Source organism: Peromyscus leucopus, chromosome 17, assembly GCF_004664715.2.
Source record: "Peromyscus leucopus breed LL Stock chromosome 17, UCI_PerLeu_2.1, whole genome shotgun sequence".
Classification (NCBI taxonomy): Eukaryota; Metazoa; Chordata; class Mammalia; order Rodentia; family Cricetidae; genus Peromyscus; species Peromyscus leucopus.
The window spans coordinates 54,544,460-54,562,935 of NC_051077.1; the positions used below are offsets into that span (position 1 = coordinate 54,544,460).

At 66.3% G+C, this 18,476-nt stretch overlaps 3 protein-coding genes across 9 annotated transcripts in view; 1 reads left to right on the forward strand and 2 right to left on the reverse strand.

Moving 5' to 3' along the window:
* The first annotated feature begins 1,098 nt into the window (after positions 1-1,098).
* On the forward strand, positions 1,099-11,575 carry Ssbp4 (single stranded DNA binding protein 4). Of its 7 annotated transcripts, none has more exons than XM_037211854.1 (17): positions 1,099-1,263; positions 5,840-5,912; positions 5,988-6,049; positions 6,140-6,224; positions 7,704-7,790; positions 9,181-9,240; positions 9,321-9,390; positions 9,467-9,537; positions 9,615-9,685; positions 9,862-9,925; positions 10,013-10,048; positions 10,131-10,185; positions 10,269-10,339; positions 10,424-10,502; positions 10,793-10,821; positions 10,901-11,008; positions 11,256-11,429. In XM_037211854.1, exons 1-17 carry the CDS (start codon positions 1,208-1,210, stop codon positions 11,283-11,285), a joined length of 1,107 nt encoding a protein of 368 aa, XP_037067749.1. In that variant the 5' UTR covers positions 1,099-1,207; the 3' UTR covers positions 11,286-11,429. The 7 variants fall into 7 exon arrangements, with proteins under 7 accessions (XP_037067749.1, XP_037067751.1, XP_028712777.1 ...); XM_028856944.2 differs by having other exon boundaries at positions 1,208-1,263; positions 9,880-9,925; XM_037211851.1 differs by having other exon boundaries at positions 1,208-1,263; positions 9,880-9,925; positions 10,269-10,502; positions 10,901-11,124; positions 11,256-11,575.
* Positions 11,576-11,791: 216 nt separating this feature from the next.
* Isyna1 (inositol-3-phosphate synthase 1) lies at positions 11,792-14,636 on the reverse strand. Its single transcript, XM_028856941.2, has 11 exons — positions 14,526-14,636; positions 14,321-14,449; positions 14,085-14,246; positions 13,769-13,901; positions 13,483-13,676; positions 13,195-13,344; positions 12,903-13,118; positions 12,631-12,795; positions 12,444-12,557; positions 12,141-12,358; positions 11,792-12,059 (listed from the first exon to the last, which is right to left on the reverse strand). Exons 2-11 carry the CDS (start codon positions 14,438-14,440, stop codon positions 11,855-11,857), a joined length of 1,677 nt encoding a protein of 558 aa, XP_028712774.1. The 5' UTR covers positions 14,441-14,449; positions 14,526-14,636; the 3' UTR covers positions 11,792-11,854.
* A 1,364-nt stretch (positions 14,637-16,000) lies between these two features.
* Positions 16,001-18,476, reverse strand: part of Ell (elongation factor for RNA polymerase II) — a 47,193-nt gene continuing 44,717 nt past the window's right edge. The window contains exons 9-12 of the mRNA XM_028856925.2: positions 18,044-18,104; positions 17,762-17,933; positions 17,430-17,474; positions 16,001-17,335 (exon numbers count right to left, since the gene is read on the reverse strand). Of these exons, the coding sequence (XP_028712758.1) occupies positions 17,219-17,335; positions 17,430-17,474; positions 17,762-17,933; positions 18,044-18,104 (395 nt within the window). The 3' untranslated portion in view covers positions 16,001-17,218. The remainder of the gene's footprint in view (positions 17,336-17,429; positions 17,475-17,761; positions 17,934-18,043; positions 18,105-18,476) is intronic.

Consider the following 18,476-nt stretch of genomic DNA (forward strand, 5'->3'; position numbering starts at 1 on the left):
ACTGCGCCGTGCAAGGTTCCAGGAGCTGAAGACACACTTGGGGCAATCTCCTACTTGTCCCCCCCAAAACCGTCACTGCCCAGCCGGGGACACTTGCAGGGACAGCGAGCATTCGCCTGCACGCCGCCTGACTCCCATGTGCCACGACCACACGTGCGCTCACGGTGCCCGCGTGCTATGCATGTGCGCGTGCGCGCGAGCGGAGGGGGAAGCACGCCCTCGGCCCAGCGAGCACGCGTGCCACTCGGGTACTCCAGAGGTGGAGGCAGGAGGATCACCAGTTCAGTGATAGCCTTAGTGACACGGGGAGTTGGAGGACAGCCTGGGCTACACGAGACATTGTTTTGTTTGGATCCGACTTCTGAGACGGGGTCTCACTATGCATCCTTTTGTCCCGTAACTCGCTGTGTAGAACAGGCTGGCATCGAACTCAGAGAAACACAAACTGTGGTCGGCCTGGGGCTCAGCTGGTCCAGCGCTGGCACGCACAGAGCCCCGGGTTCCATCCACAGCACGCCACCCAGGCTAACCAGAGCACGCCCGTCATCTCAGCAGCAGGAGGCTGAGGCAGGATCAGAAGTTCAAGGTCGCGTCCTCTGCGGCTTGGTTAGTTCGAGGCCAGCCTGAACGATGAAACCCTCTCAAAAGAAAGAGATGGAACTCCTCACAGCTGGCCGCGCTGCACGTGGGCTCGCCGCGTGTGTCCGAGGTGCAGGACGTCGTGGACGCATGCACTCTGAGGTCAGGAGACCGGTGCATGTCCCGAGTCGAGGCCGAGATACCCACAGCCCCGCGAATCTGTGCAACTGGGAGTCTCGCTCCACAGCCTTGGTGGGCCTGGAACTCGCAGTCATCCTCCTGCCTCGGCTTCCCGATTTTCAGGCATGGCAGCTCTAGAGCGTGTCTCCCGCGTGGGTGTCCGCGAGAGGCACAGCAGCCGCTGCTAAGTCGCGCGCAACCTGGTGGTGGGCAGTGCCGCCCCCGCGGCTCTGCGCGTGCGCGCTCCCAGCGCTGGGCCCACCCGCGCGCCCGCCGTTGCCGCTTTAAGAGCGGCGGTGGCGCGCGGCGGCGGTGGCGCGCTTCCCGGAACAGCCCGCGGAGGGCAGCGCTGCTAGAACCCACCCGCGGCCGCAGCTCCCGCGCGGACATGGCTGCGGGGCCCGGGGCGCGGGCAGCGATGGCCACGCGCGCCTGACAGGTGCGGAGCATGTACGGCAAAGCGGGCAAGGGCTGCGCGCCCTCGGACGGCCAGGCGCGCGAGAAGTGAGTGCGCGGCGCGGGGGCCACGCAGGACCGGGGGCCGTGGTGTCACGCGAGACCAGGAGGGTGCGGGATTTCAGGGGGACACACGAGATCCAGAGGGCTCGTGGAGTTGCTGGAGATCAGAATGGAGCGCGATTTCAGGGGTACACACGAGGTCAAGGGGCTCGTGGTGTCATGCGAGACCTCCAGGGTGGGTGATGGTGGGCGTGCGAGACCTGAGGCTCTCTTGGGGTCACGGGAGACACAAAGGACCGGATATATTGGGGCACTCGAGTTCCAGGGGCTCAGGGTCACGTGAGACACAGAGGGCATGGCAGCGTGGGAGAGCCGAGGGGGCCTGGGGTCTCAGGACACTTGAGGGGACAGGAGATCAAGGGGTCAGACAGGCCCCCAAAGGGCAGCTGGGATCACACGGCCGTGGATGGGGTGCGGGGTCGGAGGACTGAGCTCTACGGAGTCCATGGTGTAGCGGGAGAGCAGGACGTGCATGAGAGCGGTCACAGGACGCCCCGGCAGGCACAGCATCTGAGGGGTGCGAGACCTCGATGGTTCTGGGGTCACACAGACCTGACAGGCGTGAGCACTGGGGGCGGCCTGGGAGACCATGGGGCTCGTGGGGAGCTGCAGGAGTCCCGTGCATGCAAGCCCCAAGCTGGAGGTTTGAAACGGGACTCGTAGGGTTCGCTGTGGCTGCAGATTCCCGGAGGTCGAGGGACCCCAGGGCCACGGGAGGTGTTGGAGAGCGTGAGATTGGCACGGGCATGTGTGACCTGAGCGGAACTCCACCGTCACTTGTGGGCAAAGGCGTGGGCACAGGGCAGGAGGGAAGGGTGCAGCCTCCGGCACCCGGCAGCCCCGGGTGGGCCAGGGTGGTTCTGGCTCTCAGTGCCCTGTGTTGGACACACAGTGGCCCAGGGGGACAAGCTTCCAGTGGGCACCCACCTGGGCTGGCTTTCCTTCCCTGGGTGCCCATGCAGGGGAGCGGGTGAAGATTCGAACACTTGAAGTGTGCTGGGGTCCAGCACTCACACTGGGGGTGAGTGAGTGTGCAGAGGCCTGCGTGGGAACATGGCTGGCCACCCAGAGGCTGTGCTGCCCGGCACAGTCCTGGTTATGGGACAGGTCACCCTGCACAGAGAAGTCTGGTCACTGCGGGTGCCACGTAAGGCTGCCCCCTCAGGCCTCATTTGTGGCTCAGTAAACTCAGTGGCCCATCCTGGCATCAGTGCCCACGTGGGAGGGCTGTCAGCCTGGGTCCCCACACCTGGGGAGTGCCCAGCCTGGGGACTAGTTCACACAGTCAGTAGTCCTGTGTAAGCTGGGGAGGTGATGAGGCGGGGGTGGGGGGTCTGTGTGAGAGGACACGCGCATTCAGAAAGCAAGGGCCCTCAAGGTAGGCTGGAGGGGGACCAGGGGGGTGGGGGGTGAGGTGGGGGGGATATGGTGGCCGGCAGGCTCAGTGTGTGCAAAGGCCCTGGGGTAGCAGGCAGGGAGCTGCGGCTGGGCTGCGGATTAGCAGAAATCCTCAAGTTGAGTGTGGACCACAGGGAGGCTTGTGTTTTTGAAAGTGCATACAGAAGGCTGAGGCAGGAGGATCTCCCATCCAAGCTCACCTGCTTAGCAAGGCCGTCTGAAAAAACAGTGAATCTGGGCTGCGGGCCTCGCAGAGAACAGCAAAGAGGCCAACCAGGCTTGGGATGGCTGAAGCCAAAGCCGGGGAGCTGGGATGGGCGGGGGGGGGGGGGGGGGGGGGGGGGGGGGGGGGGGGGGGGGGGGAGAGGCTGTGTGGAGCTGGGATGGGCGGGGGGGGGCCTGTGTGGAGCTGGGGTGGGCGGGGGGGGCCTGTGTGGGAGCTGGGATGGGCGGGGGGGGGCCTGTGTGGAGCTGGGGGGGGCGGGGGGGGCCTGTGTGGGAGCTGGGATGGGTGGGGGGGGGCCTGTGTGGAGCTGGGGTGGGCGGGGGGGGGCTGTGTGGAGCTGGGGTGGGCGGGGGGGGGGCCTGTGTGGAGCTGGGGTGGGCAGGGGGCCTGTGTGGAGCTGGGATGGGGGGGGCTGTGTGGAGCTGGGGTGGGTGGGTGGGTGGGGCCTGTGTGGAGCCGGTCCTGGTAGGTGAGGCCCCGGGAACCAGGCCTCTTCTCAGCACGTGGCTGTGTACGGTCGTCCATCTGTCCTGTGGGATCCTCAGAGAGAGGGTCGGCAGGTGGCCCTGCCTCAGTTTACTTACCGCGCTGTGGATGGCTGACCTTTCAGAGGTCAGGACTTCCAACTCGTGTCTCAGTCACTGACTGGCCCAGCCCTGATTTTTCTCTTCTGAGGAGTGGGGTGAGGGTCACCCCATCTGTACCCTGGACTCACCTGTTTGTGGCCTCCACCTTCCGGGCCTGCTTGTGCCCTGTCCTCTGTCCCCTCAGCAACTAGAGCCTGTACGTCTGAGCGCGGGCAGCCAGCTCCAGGGCGGGTGGCGTCTGCCTGGCTGCGGGGACCCTGTGTAGGTGAAGTGTGTAAGCATTGGCCATGGGCACGTGTCCATCTGGTGCTGCCCAGCAGCTGAGGTGGCTTCTCTGAACAGCCTTCAGGGTGACGACACAGGACAGCCACCTTCCTCGTGACACAGGTGACGACGTGCTGTGGGTGACAGGGTCACTGAAGACCTTGGCATGATGACCTGGGGACGGGTTAGACGATGACTGGAGTGTTATGTCGGCTCCCAGCAGCCTGTCTGAGGGGTGCTGGTGGGGTGACCTTTACAGGACCCCCGTGATTATGGTGGCCATGGCAGTGGTGTTGGGCCCTGGGAACCAGCTAACGTGAAGCCGTCCACGCCGCACAGGCCAGGCCTGCGCTCCAGGCCTCAGCCCTTGTAGCAGGAAGGGCGCTGAGCTTTGTCCTGGCCTTGCTTTCTGCTGCAAGGGAATTGGGGAGCTGAGGGGCTGGGCTGAGCCGGGACGGTGCCGGTGCCGGTGCCGTGCGGGTCTCAGGACCTGTGGCCGGGCCCTCCCCCAACCTGAAGAGACAGTAGTGGGGCCTGGGCAGAGTCGAGTGGGGCAGGAACACCTCAGACTAGACGCTGGAGGTGGGAGGCACAGCCTAGGCCGAGGCCTTGGGGTGGGAGGCAGGTGGTCGCCGAGGGCCGAGCGGCCGCTCCAGGGCAGACGCGGTGGGGGAGGGGACGGTGGAGCACCCTGGAGACCCTAGTGGCGGGGTCCATGGGGTCTCCCTGTTGTACTAGCCTTGTGATTGGGGTGCTGGTGAGAGCCTCTCACCCGCGACACCCAATTCCTGAGGCCCCCTTTGGATGTGGGGGAGCTTCCAGGGAGCAGGTGGCTGGGGGGGGGGGCGCAGCACGAGAGAAGGAGCCGGCGGAGGCTCTGGGGGCCCCACAGGGTCAGGCCACCGACGGGCAGGCTGTGGTGGAGAATGACGTCACAGTAGTCAGGAGCGAGCATCCGGGTATCCCCGAGCTGCCTCATCCTGTCGGGGCCCGGCTCAGTCTCTGGTGGCCACAGCTCCTCGGCTGTCAGGAGGGGGATTGGGCTGGCATGGCACCCTGGCCACGCTGCCATCCCGCAGCTCACATGGTACAAGTTGCAAGCCCAGCCCTCATCTTGGGCCAGCTCGGTCTGCTCGTGTGTGTCTGAGAGAACAGCATGGACCCTAGGAGGGTGGCCGGTGTGCCGCTGCACCAGGACAGACCAGTGGACAGACGGGGGGACAAATGGATGGAGGGAGGGGTGAGTGGGTGGGCAGGTGGACAGATGGGCGGATAGATGGGTGAAGAAAGAATATCAAGGTGAAGGGCAGAGCCCCGGGGCCAGGCTGGGGGTGCAGGGCCCTGCATTTGTTCCCAAGCGTGTCCTGGGACAGACATGAGATGGGGGCCGTGCTGGGATGTGAGGGTGGAGAGGAAAGCCAGAGGGAGAGCAGGGCCTGAGTCAGGCGGATTATTTTAGGATGAGGCCCTCGGCCGCGGAGGGTGAGGACATCTGGGGAGGCCCCTGGAGCCCCGCAGTCTCTCCAGCTCCCAGCACGTCCCTTTATCCTCATGCCCCTGTGGCGACACCAGAGAACATATACGTGAGCCAGGGGCAGTGCCCAGCAGGCGGGCGGCCTGGGGATGGGAGCTGCCAGGGAAGGAAGGCTGGGTGGGCTGACCTGACCCGCCGTGTGGCCCACGGAGCAAGAGAGTCCCAGCAGGTGAGAGGCAGGCCGTGGCCGTGGCCCCGTGGCGGGGATGTGGCACTGCCGGCCCTGCCTTCTGTCAGCCACGCCTCTGCCTCACCTCTCCCTACCCCCCCCAGAGTCGCCGTTACTGTCTCCTTGAGTATGCTACGGGAAAGGAAAGTTACGGTTATCACTGGGTACTAAGGATGAGGATGGGGCCCTTGGGAGGGGCCTTTAGTGGGGTGTTGATGGATCTATAGGAGTTGGCTGCCACAGGTCACTGAAGCTGTGTCCTGTGATTGGCGGTGCTGAGGATCTGGTATGGGGCAGGGGAGCCTGATGGTGGCCTTGTGTTGGGCTCTGCCGGGGGTGCCCTCTGCTGAACAACCCTGCACCACCTCCCACCCTGCCTGCAGGCTCGCGCTGTATGTCTACGAATACCTGCTGCATGTGGGGGCCCAGAAGTCGGCACAGACCTTCCTGTCCGAGGTGAGTGTCCACCCTGCCAGGCCGCCCCGCGCCGCCCCTCTCGGGGACCTGCCCCTCACTCGGCCTCTCCCGTAGATCCGCTGGGAGAAGAACATCACGCTGGGCGAGCCCCCCGGTTTCCTGCATTCCTGGTGGTGGTATGTGCCTGCGTGAGACGAGACGAGAGCAGGCGGGGGAAGCGGGAGTGTGGGGGTGTGGGGTCACCTCGCTCCCTCCGCTGCCCGCAGTGTCTTCTGGGACCTTTACTGCGCAGCCCCAGACCGCAGAGAGGCCTGCGAACACTCCAGCGAGGCCAAAGTCTTCCAGGACTATGTGAGTCCCAGGGCTCGGGCATCTGGGCCACTTCTTTTGTTTTGTTTCCCTGTGTCGTTGCCCTGGCTGTCCCGGATCTCCCTCTGTAGCCCAGGCTGGCCTTGACCTCAGACCCGCCTGCCTCTGCCTCCCGAGTGCAGGCCTTAAAAGGCGTGCGCCACCACGCCCCTCTCCGTTATTTTTAAAAATACTTTTATTTCATGCGTATGAATGTTTTAAAGCCTGCAAGTCTGTCTGCACACCGAGTGCGTGCCTGGCGCCTGTGGGGTCAGGAGAGGGCGTCAGGTGCCTGGAACTGAGTTACTGGGGACTGCCGCGGGGGGCTGGGAACCGAACCTGGGGCCTCTGCCAGAGCAACCCAGTCTTCTAACGGCTGAGCCGCCTCTTCAGCTCCTGGAATGTTTTGTTTCGTTTTTTGTTTGAGACAGGGTCTCACAAAATAATCCTGTTATCCCGGAATCCTCTGTAGCTCATGCTGGCTTCGAACTCAGAGATCTCTCTGCCTCCGCCCCTGGAGTGTTGAGGTTAAAGGCCAAGTCCCCGGCCTCAGTTTCCCTTTGGCACAGTAGGCAGCCCTCGCCTCCGCTCCGCAGTCCCTAGGCGCCGGTTGCCATAGCAGCGTGGGCGTCGGAGGGCGGGGCCAGAGCAGACTGGTCTTTGGCGCCCCGCGGCTGCGGCCCCGACCTTGGCGTCTCCTGGAAACGCTAGCGCGCCCCTGCCCGTCGTCATGGTAACGCGGGCGGGCGTCGTCGCCGCTGTGGGATGATTGACGGGGGCGGGGGGTGGGGTTCCCGATCAGGCTGCTGTCCCGCAGTACCCGGCTGGTCTGCACCGAGGAACCCTGGGGAGCTTTGGTCATGGCAACCCCTAAATCACCCGCGATTGCAATGACTTTGGGGGTCCTTGCGAGTCTGTGGGATGCTGTCGTTTGTCATGGGGGCCTAGACCAGAGACCTGGCTCAGCTATGGCCAGGCGTTGCTGTGCTGGCCGGTGCGGTCCTGGGGACCCCCGGGAAGGTCTCCACCTGTCAGCGGAAAGGGCCATCCTGAGGTCAGCCTTCCCGGACTTGGGGCCTCTCTCCCCTCCTGCTTCCGGCACTTTGGTCGCCAGAGTGGAATCAGGCAGCGGAAGTGGCCCGTCGGCCCCCCACCCCCGCTCTGGGCCTGTCAAGCCTGGCCCTTGTCCACCTAAGGAGGGTTGGGGACCCTGGCCCTGCCCGAGTACTGCCCCTGCCTCCCGGAGGGCTGGCGCGCGGGACAGCCTGGGGCAAGCACGGGCTGCACGGCCGGGGTGTGCGCCTTCCGAGGCCGCCCTGCGCCGGGAGAGGGGGGGCCGCAGGAGTCTGGGGTGCCGGTCCACGCAGCCCCCCTCTGGTCCTGACTGACACCCGCTGGGCCGCACGACAGCTGTCCCCAGGCTGTCCAGAAAGTCACCGCGGAGGGCGCTGACCCCGTCCTCCCGTGTCTGTGTCCTTGCAGAGTGCGGCGGCCCCCAACCCTGTGATGGGCGCCATGGCCCCCAATGACGCCATGGGGCCCGGTCCGATGGCGCCAGGCTTCTTTCAGGTAGGGCTCCCCGGGCCTCTTGTCCCCGCAGTTGAGGTAGGGCGAGCCGCGGGCTAGAGTTCCGTGGAAGGGCTGTCACCACAGTGGGTGTGAACATGTATGCACCCTGACATCGCCAGCGACAGACATGCGTCTGTGCCCCAGAGGTGAACCCCGCAGCCAGGTGGGCGCACACGCTGGTGAACCCCGCAGTCAGGTGAACCCCGCAGTCAGGTGAACCCCGCAGCCAGGTCGGGCCACACGCTGGTGAACCCCGCAGTCAGGTGAACCCCGCAGCCAGGTGGGCGCACACGCTGGTGAACCCCGCAGCCAGGTGGGCGCACACGCTGGTGAACCCCGCAGCCAGGTGGGCGCACACGCTGGTGAACCCCGCAGTCAGGTGAACCCCGCAGCCAGGTGGGCGCACACGCTGGTGAACCCCGCAGCCAGGTGGGCGCACACGCTGGTGAACCCCGCAGCCAGGTGGGCGCACACGCTGGTGAACCCCGCAGTCAGGTGGGCGCACACGCTGGTGAACCCCGCAGTCAGGTGAACCCCGCAGTCACGTGGGGCCACACGCTGGTGAACCCCGCAGTCAGGTGAACCCCGTAGTCAGGTGGGGCCCACACGCTGGTGAACCCCGCAGTCAGGTGAACCCCGCAGTCAGGTGAACCCCGCAGTCACGTGGGGCCACACGCGTCAGGTGAACCCCGCAGTCAGGTGAACCCCGCAGTCAGGTGGGCGCACACGCTGGTGAACCCCGCAGTCAGGTGGGCGCACACGCTGGTGAACCCCGCAGCCAGGTGGGCGCACACGCTGGTGAACCCCGCAGTCAGGTGAACCCCGCAGTCACGTGGGGCCACACGCGTCAGGTGAACCCCGCAGTCAGGTGAACCCCGCAGTCAGGTGAACCCCGCAGTCAGGTGGGCGCACACGCTGGTGAACCCCGCAGTCAGGTGGGCGCACACGCTGGTGAACCCCGCAGTCAGGTGGGGCCCACACGCTGGTGAACCCCGCAGTCAGGTGGGCGCACACGCTGGTGAACCCTGCAGTCAGGTGAACCCCGCAGTCAGGTGGGCACACACGTTGGTGAACCCTGCAGTCAGGTGGGCGCACACGCTGGTGAACCCTGCAGTCAGGTGGGCGCACACGCTGGTGAACCCTGCAGTCAGGTGAACCCCGCAGTCAGGTGGGCGCACACGTTGGTGAACCCCGCAGTCAGGTGGGCGCACACGCTGGTGAACCCCTTCTGCAGCTGTGCCAACTGCCTGTGGTCTGCAGCCTGGCTCTGAGGCAGGGGACTAGCCAGGTTGGAGGCCCCAGCGCCTGCCCTGCCCCCAGGCACAGTAAGAACGGGGTTTCTTTAGGGAAGCACGACATGGGGGTGCTGACCCCAACCCACCTCTTCCAGCCCTTCATGTCTGCACGGTTCCCGGGGGCTGCCCGGCCCGCCCTAAGGATGCCAGGCCAGGTGAGAGAGGGTGGGGTGGGGGGGGACAGGACCTGGGTGGGGGCGTGGCCTCCAGCTCAGTGTCACGCCCCCCTCCGCAGCCTCCCGTGGGCCTCCCTGGCTCCCAGCCCCTCATCCCCGGTGCCATGGACCCCTCCCCACGCACCCAGGGTGAGTAACAGACCCCCGCTGCTGGTGCCCGGACTGGGAATGCCCAAGCCTGAGCCTCTTCCTTATGTCTGCCCAGGGCACCCCAGCCTGGGAGCCCCGATGCAGAGGGTGACGCCCCCGAGGGGCATGGCCAGTGTTGGGCCCCAGGTAAGGGGCGGCCCAACCCGTCGTGGGACAGAAGGGCCACGCCCTGGGTTCCTTCTGACTCACCCTTTCCTCGACAGGGCTATGGAGCCGGCATGCGGCCCCCACCCAGTTCCCTTGCCACCAGCCAGGTCCTGCCGTCCATGAACATGTAAGGCCCTGGGGTACCCTCAGGCTCGAGGTCGCCCACCTAGAGGCAGGCCGTGTATTCAGGGACAACTTGGGCATTGTTTATTCCACTGTCTGGAGGGGAAACTGAGGCCAAGAGTGTCACTTAGCCCTAGGGAATGACGGGTTGCTGGGCCCTGGGCGCCTGGGCTGCTGCAGCGCCCCCCTCTCTTGCAGGGGTCCGGGGGTGCGTGGCCCGTGGGCCAGTCCCAGCGGTAACTCGGTGAGTGGCAGGCAGGGTGAGCTGGGGAAGGAGGGCTCGGGCCAGCTGCCTGCCCCTGACCTCACAGCTGTCCCTGCCTGTCCCCAGATCCCCTACGCTTCCTCGTCTCCTGGCAGCTACACGGTGAGTCGCTGCGGGTGCGCGTGGGAGCTGCAGGGTGCAGGCCGGACGAGCCCCGTCTCACAGTCCCCCTGTCTCCGTGCAGGGACCCGCCGGAGGGGGCGGGGCCCCCGGAACGCCCATCATGCCCAGCCCTGGAGGTAAGGCTCCCGTGGGTTGGAGTGGGCCAGGGTCCCCACTGCACGCACCCACCCACCCACGCGGCCCCTGCTCTCGCCCCCAGACTCCACCAACTCCAGCGAGAGCATGTATACCATCATGAACTCCATCGGGCCGGGCGCCGGCAGGGCTAACGTGAGTGGGGGCCGGTGCGCCTCACCCGACGGGGACCCCGCGGGGGGCGGCCGGCCCGAGCCCCACGCTGCCCTGTGCCCGCAGTTCCCGCTCGGCCCCGGCCCCGAGGGCCCAATGGCCTCTATGAGCGCGATGGAGCCGCACCACGTGAACGGATCCCTGGGTGAGTGGCCGGGCGCCACCTAGCGGCTCCGTCGCGGGCACCGTGACCCCCGGCGCCGGGGCAGGAGGCTGCCAGGGTCCCTGGTCGCCGGCGCCTAGCCCCGCTAGTGCCCCGATCTCCACGCCACGGGAGGGGCGACTGGGAGACCCCTGTCCCCAAGCTCTCGGGTGGCCCCTGGGCGCAACGCCTGCGCCCTCCATCGCCCCCGGGCTAGCCTGGGGAACGAGAGGTCCCGGGTTACCCCGTCCCTGAGCTCCGCCCCGGCGCCTGAGCCCCTCGTCTCTCCGCAGGCTCGGGCGACATGGACGGGCTGCCGAAGGTGAGGTCGCGCACGCTGGGTGGGTGGAGGCAGGGGGTCTGGGGCGGGGGCCCCACGCGCTGACCGGCGCCGCCCCCAGAACTCCCCCGGCGCCGTGGGCGGCCTGAGCAACGCCCCGGGGACCCCGCGCGACGACAGCGAGATGGCGGCCGCCGGGACCTTCCTGCATCCGTTCCCGAGCGAAAGCGTAAGCGCCTGCGTCGACTCCCCACCCGCGGCCGCGGCGGGCCGGAGGGGCCTGGCGGGCAGACCCCGGCGGGGCGGCCGCGGGGCCAGAGCAAGACCGTGACCGCGGCGGGCCAGGTGGGGGGGCGGCCGCGGCCCCTTCCCCTCCTCCCCACCCTCCCCGGGCTCCCCCTGTCCCCGGGAGGGCGGGCCACAGCCTCGGCCGGAGCTGAGCCGCGCTCCCTCCGCGCGCCGCCCTCTCTCTGCAGTACTCCCCCGGCATGACCATGAGCGTGTGATAGCCCTGGCCCGAGCCCAGCGTCCTGCTGGTGAGGTCTCGGGTCGCGCCTCTGCTACCCGGACTCCTGGCCAGCCCAGCCTGGACGGCCAGCAGGGCCCCCACGAAGGACTTTCTCATTTTCTAAACACACACACACACACACCACACGCACACACATCACGCGCGCGCACACACACGCACGCACACAGACGCGCAAGGACCTCAGAGACCTTCGGACCTATGTGCTGTCACAGGGCTTGGGGATGGAGGGGGGCTGCCAATAAACACACTTGGTTTTGTCTTTTGGTATGGCTGGTTTCCCTCACTTGACCACTGGCTTTGGCCTCAGTCCCGTGAAGCTGAGGCGTCAGCACAGGGGCCAGGCTGGTGGCGCAGGCCTTGAACCCCAGCTCTGGGGCAGAGGCAAGTGGATGGGTTGAGTTCGAGGCCAGCCTGGTCTACACACCAAATCCTAGGCTAGCCAGGGCTACGCACTGAAACTCTGTAAAAAGCCGCAAGGAGGCCTGCCTGATGGGGACCCTTTATTTCATCAGGAGAGGAGGGTTGGGGGTGAAAGGATCGCTCGATTTAAGCAGTGGACACCTCTGGAGCCGGTGCCTGGGCATGCCCGTTGGCATCACCGGTGCAGCCGTTGGTGGCAGCGGGTGTGGACTCTTTCTTGTGTGGCAGTGGGCTGGCGGCTGCCGTCTCTCCCGGCTTGAGGGCCGGGCCTGGGCGCTCCATCTTGTGCTCTAAGAGCATGTGGTTCTGGGGCGGGAGCCCCACACAGGCCCTGTGGGGAGAGCGTGGACTCAGCGGGGCCCCACGACTGCCCTGCCTGCCGGCCCTGGGTCCTGCCCACCAGCAGGCGCACCTGAGAATGTTCTCGATGCAGCTGCGCTGACGGAAGAGCGCGTTCACCACGGGGCTGCCCGGGGGCACCAGCGGTGCCTTGAAGAGGAAGCTGAGCAGGGACAGCACCGGGTGGAAGCCCTGAGGCTCGGGGTCCAGGTCGGTGCAGAAGTTCACGCGCTGACAGAGCTCAGTGAGCAGCACTAGGTCCAGCATGATGGGCGCCGCCAGGAGCGAGTCCTGGTGGGGGTCGGTGGGCGCTGTGACCCGGGTCCGGCGCGTCAACACCCGCCCCGCCCCCCGCCCCCGAGCCCGCCCCCCGCACCTCACAGGTGTTGTGGAGCACCAGGGTGTTGGTCCCACCCAGCATCAGCTCCGAGGTGTACTCGTCCAGGGCGCGCTTGCTGTCGCCCACGTAGGGCACGTATTTGATCACCACCTGTGGAGGTTCGGCAGGTCGCTCGGCCCCACGGCACCGCGCCCAGGCCCTGCCCGCCCGCACCCCCACCTACGCAGTGGTCTGGCTCCTCTCCGGGTGCGTAGAGCACGCGGTTGCTCTGGACCATGTCGTCCACCACGCTGCTCTTGGACACCTCCTTGGAGCGGAACTGCTGCGGGGCCGACAGGTTCTGCCCGTCGTTGTTGCCCAGGTGGTTGTAGCTCACGATGGACATGGTCTGTGCGGTCAACGGAGTCAGGACCGATGCGGGCGCCCGGCTCGGCAGCACCCTCACCAACCCAGGTTTCCGGCCCCCTTCTGGCCCCTCATGAAGCCCCCAGGTACCTTGAGGCCAGAGCCGATGAGGAAATCCACCAGAACGGACTTGACCTTGGTCTGACCGGACTTGAAATCATCCCCACCCACGAACACGTGGCGCTGGGAAGCCAGCTCCAGGGCGCCGGGCACCAGTGTGTTCTGTGGGGACCCGTTGAGGAAGGCGCAGCCCTCCAGGATGCTGGCCACAGCAAAAAGTGTGGACGGCGACACCTCCAGGCCAAGCTGAGGGCAGAGAGGCAGTCAGCCCAGGCTCCCTCTGGCCTGGCCGCGGCTCCCGGCATTCTGGGCGTGCGCCCACCTGGATAGTGCGCAGCAAGTTCTCGGCTGTGTCGTTGCGACCTGCGACCACCTCGCAGAAACGCTCCGTGTTGGCGGTCCACAGCACAATGACCTTGTCCAAGCCCGCGCTGGACCGGAAGTCTCGAATGTCCTTTCGGATCTGCTCCAGCTGGGAAAGGATGGGGGAGAGTGGGTGGCACCGTCCAAGCCCCCCGCCCCAGGCTTGGGCCGCCCATTACGCGGGACGGGGAGGGAGGACCACAGGCCAGTATGGGGCAGTGGGCCGGGAAGCGGTCGAGGCCTCCACCTGCTGCGCGCGTGTGCCAGGGATGAGGTTGTCCGCACGTGCTGTCTGGTTGGCAGCGATGAACTCGGGGATGTAGACGGAGGGCCGCGGGCGCAGGCTCTCCATGTGCGGCCACAGCTGCTCCTGCAGGCCGCAGTCCAGGACCTGCGCGCGCCGCATCGCCTCGGCCAGGTTCAGTGACGAGATATCCCAGCCTGGGGGGTGGGGACCCTCGCTCTGGACCCATCCTCCACCCTGGGCCTCCCCACGCCTCCCCCCATCCCACCCCGAGGTCCCGCCCGCCCACCGTCAAACACCAGGTCGTTGGGGGCCACCATGGGCAGCAGCGCGCTGAAGGGCACAAACACCTCGCGGCCGTCCCCGTCCAGACCCAGGTTCACGGTGCCCGCCTGGGTCAGCGAGCCGTAATAGTTCGCTTCCTGGGGGGACGGGAGGCGCAGGGTGGTGAGCAGGGAGGGGCGCGGCGCGGGGACCCGCGAGCCCAGAGGCCACGCCCCCTCCGCTGGCCCAGACCTGGCATGACGTCACCCACACCTCACGGCCCCGCCCCCGGGCCCCTCCCCGCCTCGTCCCCCCCCCCGCTCCGCCGCCCGGGCCCCCACCTTGCGACCCGTGCGCGTGGGCCAGGTCAGGCGCAGCCGGTTGGCCAGCACGGCCGCGGTGAGCGTGGAGCCGTTGTTCCCGCCCCAGCCGACCAGCATGACCCCGAGCCGGGGCACCTGCCGGGCGGTGCGGAAGGTGAAGCGCGTAGCCGTGGGCTGCACCTAAGGACGGGCGGGGAGTGAGCCGCGGGGCCCCGGGCTCCGGGGGTCCGCCGCCGCCCACGCCCCGCGCGCACCCGCAGCACGCCGCCCTCGCGGCTGACGCGCGTCGTCCGGTACTCGTAGCGAGCCTCGATGGCCTCGGCGCTGTAGACGACGTCCGGGCTGTCCACCAGGATCTCGGCGGCGGGCTCCATCGCGGCGAGCTGCGGGCCAGAGCCGGTGAGGGCGGGCCCTCCGCCCGGCAGCCCACCCTCCGCCCTAGGCCAGGACCGCACTCACCGGCTCCGAGTCGGACCGGACTACGGAGGCGGACAGCGTGGGGCCCCGGGGCGCGCGGGCAGCGGAGAAAAGCGCCGAGACCACGCCCCGGCCACGCCCCCCGCTGGGCGTGACGAGCAGCCCAGGGTTCGAGGTGCTGCGGACCCAGCGGCCGGAAGCAGCCTTGGGCGCGAGCGCCGTGCGCATTGGCTGGCTGCGCAACCACGTTGCACCGGGACCACCCGGCAGCCAATGGGCGGCAGCCACCGTCAGGGAGGCGGGGCCTAGCTGGGTGAGGGGCCTCGGGGGTCCCGGCGGAGCTGGGCTGCGCACCGGCCGCCCTGCCTGCCCCCAGCCCCCCAGGCCTGCGCGCCAGCCTGCGTGGCCAGGCCAAGGGGAGGGGACAGCGGCCAGGCCAGCGCGGCCTCCCCCTCGACAGGCTCGGCGATAAGGAACGTGGGAACCCGGCGGGCAGGCGGGGGCGGCACCTCCAGAACTTTCCAAAACAAGCTGCCTCCTCCTAGCGGAAACTTTCCACTGCTGGAGCTGGGCCAAAAAGGTGGATCGTCCGCAATGTCTGCCCGAGGGAGAGGGACTGCGCTTTGTAGGCAGGCGTCAAGATTGTCGTTTCAGATAACCCGAGTCAGTCGCAATATGAAGGGGCAGAGAGGGGGCTGAGCACATCCCGGTGAGGAGAGCCAGGCAGGACTCCCTGTTGGAGAGGGTTTTGATGTACGCACAGGAGATTGGGAAGCGGGAACGAACTACAGGCTTATTCCCCGGCATCCCCTAAAGAAAAGCCCCGCAGAGGAGCTCAGATGCAAGCAGGGACCCATGGGCGGGGACCCAGACCGCTGCTCCTGTCCTGTCCTCTTGGGGTGACTTAGGTGATGATACTGCCTACCGTCCCAGCATCTGGGAGGGTGATGGACAGACAGGAGGACTGGGGCCGAGAGTCCCCCAGGCCTGGACCTCCTGGGGGAGGCGGCTGTGGCCAGGGACCGCTTTGTCTGGGAGGTGTGCGGAACAAGGGCCCCCGGGATGGCGGCGTGAAGAGCACGGCCAGGCTGTTCCCAGGTGGTGGGTACACAGCGGCCCGCAGGGCGCCGCCTGGCTCTCCTTCCGCCTCCTCAGCCGCCTCAGAACTCTCAGAAGTCTGGCCAAGGCCTGGAGGCCGACTGACCCCGGCCCTTCCCTTTGAAAACAAACATGCTCACAGACTGCCCGGTGCAAACCCGGCCTCTGCGGTCTGCCGGGAGCCCAGGCCGACGGTGGCCATGCCCAGCGCTCACTCCACCGCCTCTGTTGAGTGCTGGCTGCCCCTTGCTGCGAGCCGCTGTTTTTAAAGCAGGCCTTGGTGCTGCGGGAGAGCCCACCCTGTTTGTACCAAGTCTGCCATAGTGCCTGACCACCCCAGCCTGCCTGACCGCAGGGGGCCAAGTTCTCACCCAGGGCCACCCCGCATCCTGCAGTGACATACACAAAGCACAAGAGGGTTCGATTCCATCAAATTTATTATAGACTTTAAAAGTCGGCGGTTCACCTGCTTAGTGTACAAAAGACAGGTTCTGAGAAAGGGTCCCCAGGAGGCACCGCCTCTCCTGTCAACTGTAACGTTTTGGCAAAAGTGAAGACTGTAAACACCAACTCCATGGCTCAAAGTAGACTATCCACTGTCGAGTCCGAAGGCGGAGACCACCAATAAGTTAGACCATCTCTAAACTGCCAGCACCCACAGCCCTGGAGCCTGGCCCTGCACTCCCTCCATAAATCTCAAGACAACAGGACAAAACAGACATGCACTGTGCAGGGAATCTCGCCCTGCCCCACTGAGAAACCAACAGCTGATCAAACATGAAGGGATGGTTCCGGTAGGGTCTGAGGACCCCAGGGGTCCCAAGGAAAAGCAGAGAGCTGAGCAGGGTAGGGCTGGACCAGGCAGGTGCCTCCTGGTAGCCAGGCTCTTTGGAAGCCATCCAGACACCCCCAAGGTTTAGAAAAACAGACATCTGTGTTAGAGTTTCCTGCTCTCCCTGTTCTGCAGCTGTGGGTGCAGGGACCCTGCAGCCCCCAGCACATGCCCACCATAGCTTCCTTCCGAATGTGCACAGCTCAGAACCCACACGCGCGTACACACACACACACACACACACACACGCACGCACGCACGCACGCACGCACACACACGCACGCACACACACGCACGCACACACACGCACACACAAACGTACGCACGCACACTGATGGCCCCTAGGATTTGGGGTATGAGAAGACGAGGCACAGTAAGAAAGCAGCAATTGGGGGCCACAGGCCTGCGCCCTGGAGAAGGCGAGCAAGGCACCACCCTCAGTCCCCCTGCCAGAGAGGACCCCAGGACCCACGAGGGACGGAGGGATGGAGCGAGGCCGGCAGCAGGGCCCAACGCAGCCTCCATGGGACATGAAGAGCAGGTGTGTGGGGCTGAGGACCGTACGCTGCCGAGGCCACCACGGAGGGCTTCAGGCACAGCCGGGAGCTGCGGTGACCTTGCCAGCGGGGATCTGAAGGTGGCCGGACCCGGCGCTGCCCACTCACTCTCCCTGGAGCCTCTAACCCTGGAGGCACAGAGTAGAAAAGGTACAAAAATAGACAGTCTCTGTGGCCGCCAAAGGGCCAAGTTCATAGAAAACTAGAAAAGGCAGGCGGAGCCCTCCCTGGCGAGTGCGGCTGGTGCGCTAGGGCCAGGCCTGCAGCTGCCGCTGGTCGTACTCGGCGATGAGCCGCTTGATGTGGGCCAGCTTGCGGTGCAGGTACTCGCAGCGCCGCTTCTCCCGGCTGTAGTTGGTGTTGGTCTGCAGGGAACCAAGGCGCGGGTGAGACGCCCACCCAGCCAGCACCCGCCAGGTGTGCGGGCTTCCCACTCAGCGCCCACTCTGCCTCACGCACCTTTTTGATTTTCCGGTATTCCTGAAGAATCTGCCCACGGGTTGTCTGGGGGGAAACACCAAGAACTAATTTAATTACGTCCCACCAGGGAAAGCTGCAAATGTCAGCCCTCTCTGGAAGTGACCAACGAGACAGGCAGGCAGGGACAGCCACAGGAGGTGGGTGACCCTGCTGCAATTCTTCCAAGGGTGCAGGGGACATGGCGGGGGAGACACATAGGAAGTGGGTGCCCCAGAAACCCGTGTGCGCTACAAGACCTCCTGAGGCTGGGACCCAGCCCAGGTCACACACCCTGACCCCGGTCGCTGCCGGCTCTGGATGGCTAGCGCTACCTCATATTCCTCGGAGCCCTGGCTCAGCTGCCTGAGCTGTTCATCGAGCTGCGTGAACCTGCGCGTGATCTGCTCGATGCGCGCGTGCAGGCTCCGGTACTCGTTGTATTCGGCGTTGAAGTCATTCTTGTAGCTCTGACGCTGCTCCGATGAGGAGATGGCAGGGTATTTCCTGAGGGACGAGAAGGGCAGCTGGGGCTCACGGGCACAGTGGGCACAGTGGGCAGCAGCACCCGGCTCAGGCAGGGTCTGGACGGGGGCACAGCCTAGGTGGATACTCACAGCAAATAGTCCGGGGTCTCTGACGTGGCCGTGGGGACACTGGCACAGGCTCCATTCAGACCTGCATGAGCAATGCACCCTTAGTCCAGGGCCAGGGCGGGGGTGCAAGCCATGCGTGATGGCCACACGTCTGGGCACTAGCAGTGGGCCAGTGGGAACCCACTGTCCAGGCTACGGCCACATAGCCCAGACACGCCCCTCTCACGCGGTCTCTGCACAGTGGCTGGCAGTGGGGGCATCTGCACTGGCTGGAGGCAAACCTGGCCATGCAGACCACAGGGCAGATGCTGTCTCTGACGGCACAGCCGTGAACCATGCTGGCACTAGCCTTCACGGAGACCCATCAGACCCCAGTCCTTTGCACAGCACACACTGTGGGCTGGGCTGGTCAGGAGCGGGTCCTCCACAAGGCACTCCCGACCAAACCTACCGC

What these genes read in the sequence shown, in the direction of transcription:
- Isyna1 (XM_028856941.2), bottom strand. Translation starts at nt 14,440, where the DNA reads ATGGAGCCCGCCGCCGAGATCCTGGTGGACAGCCCGGACGTCGTCTAC. An exon ending in GAGAGGAGCCAGACCACTGC is followed by an intron (nt 12,558 to 12,630) that starts GTAGGTGGGGGT and finishes GAACCTCCACAG; the next exon opens with GTGGTGATCAAATACGTGCC. An exon ending in TGCATCGAGAACATTCTCAG is followed by an intron (nt 12,060 to 12,140) that starts GTGCGCCTGCTG and finishes CTCTCCCCACAG; the next exon opens with GGCCTGTGTGGGGCTCCCGC.
- Ssbp4 (XM_037211851.1), top strand. Translation starts at nt 1,208, where the DNA reads ATGTACGGCAAAGCGGGCAAGGGCTGCGCGCCCTCGGACGGCCAGGCG. An exon ending in GACGGCCAGGCGCGCGAGAA is followed by an intron (nt 1,264 to 5,839) that starts GTGAGTGCGCGG and finishes CCCTGCCTGCAG; the next exon opens with GCTCGCGCTGTATGTCTACG. An exon ending in GTCCTGCCGTCCATGAACAT is followed by an intron (nt 9,686 to 9,879) that starts GTAAGGCCCTGG and finishes CCTCTCTTGCAG; the next exon opens with GGGTCCGGGGGTGCGTGGCC.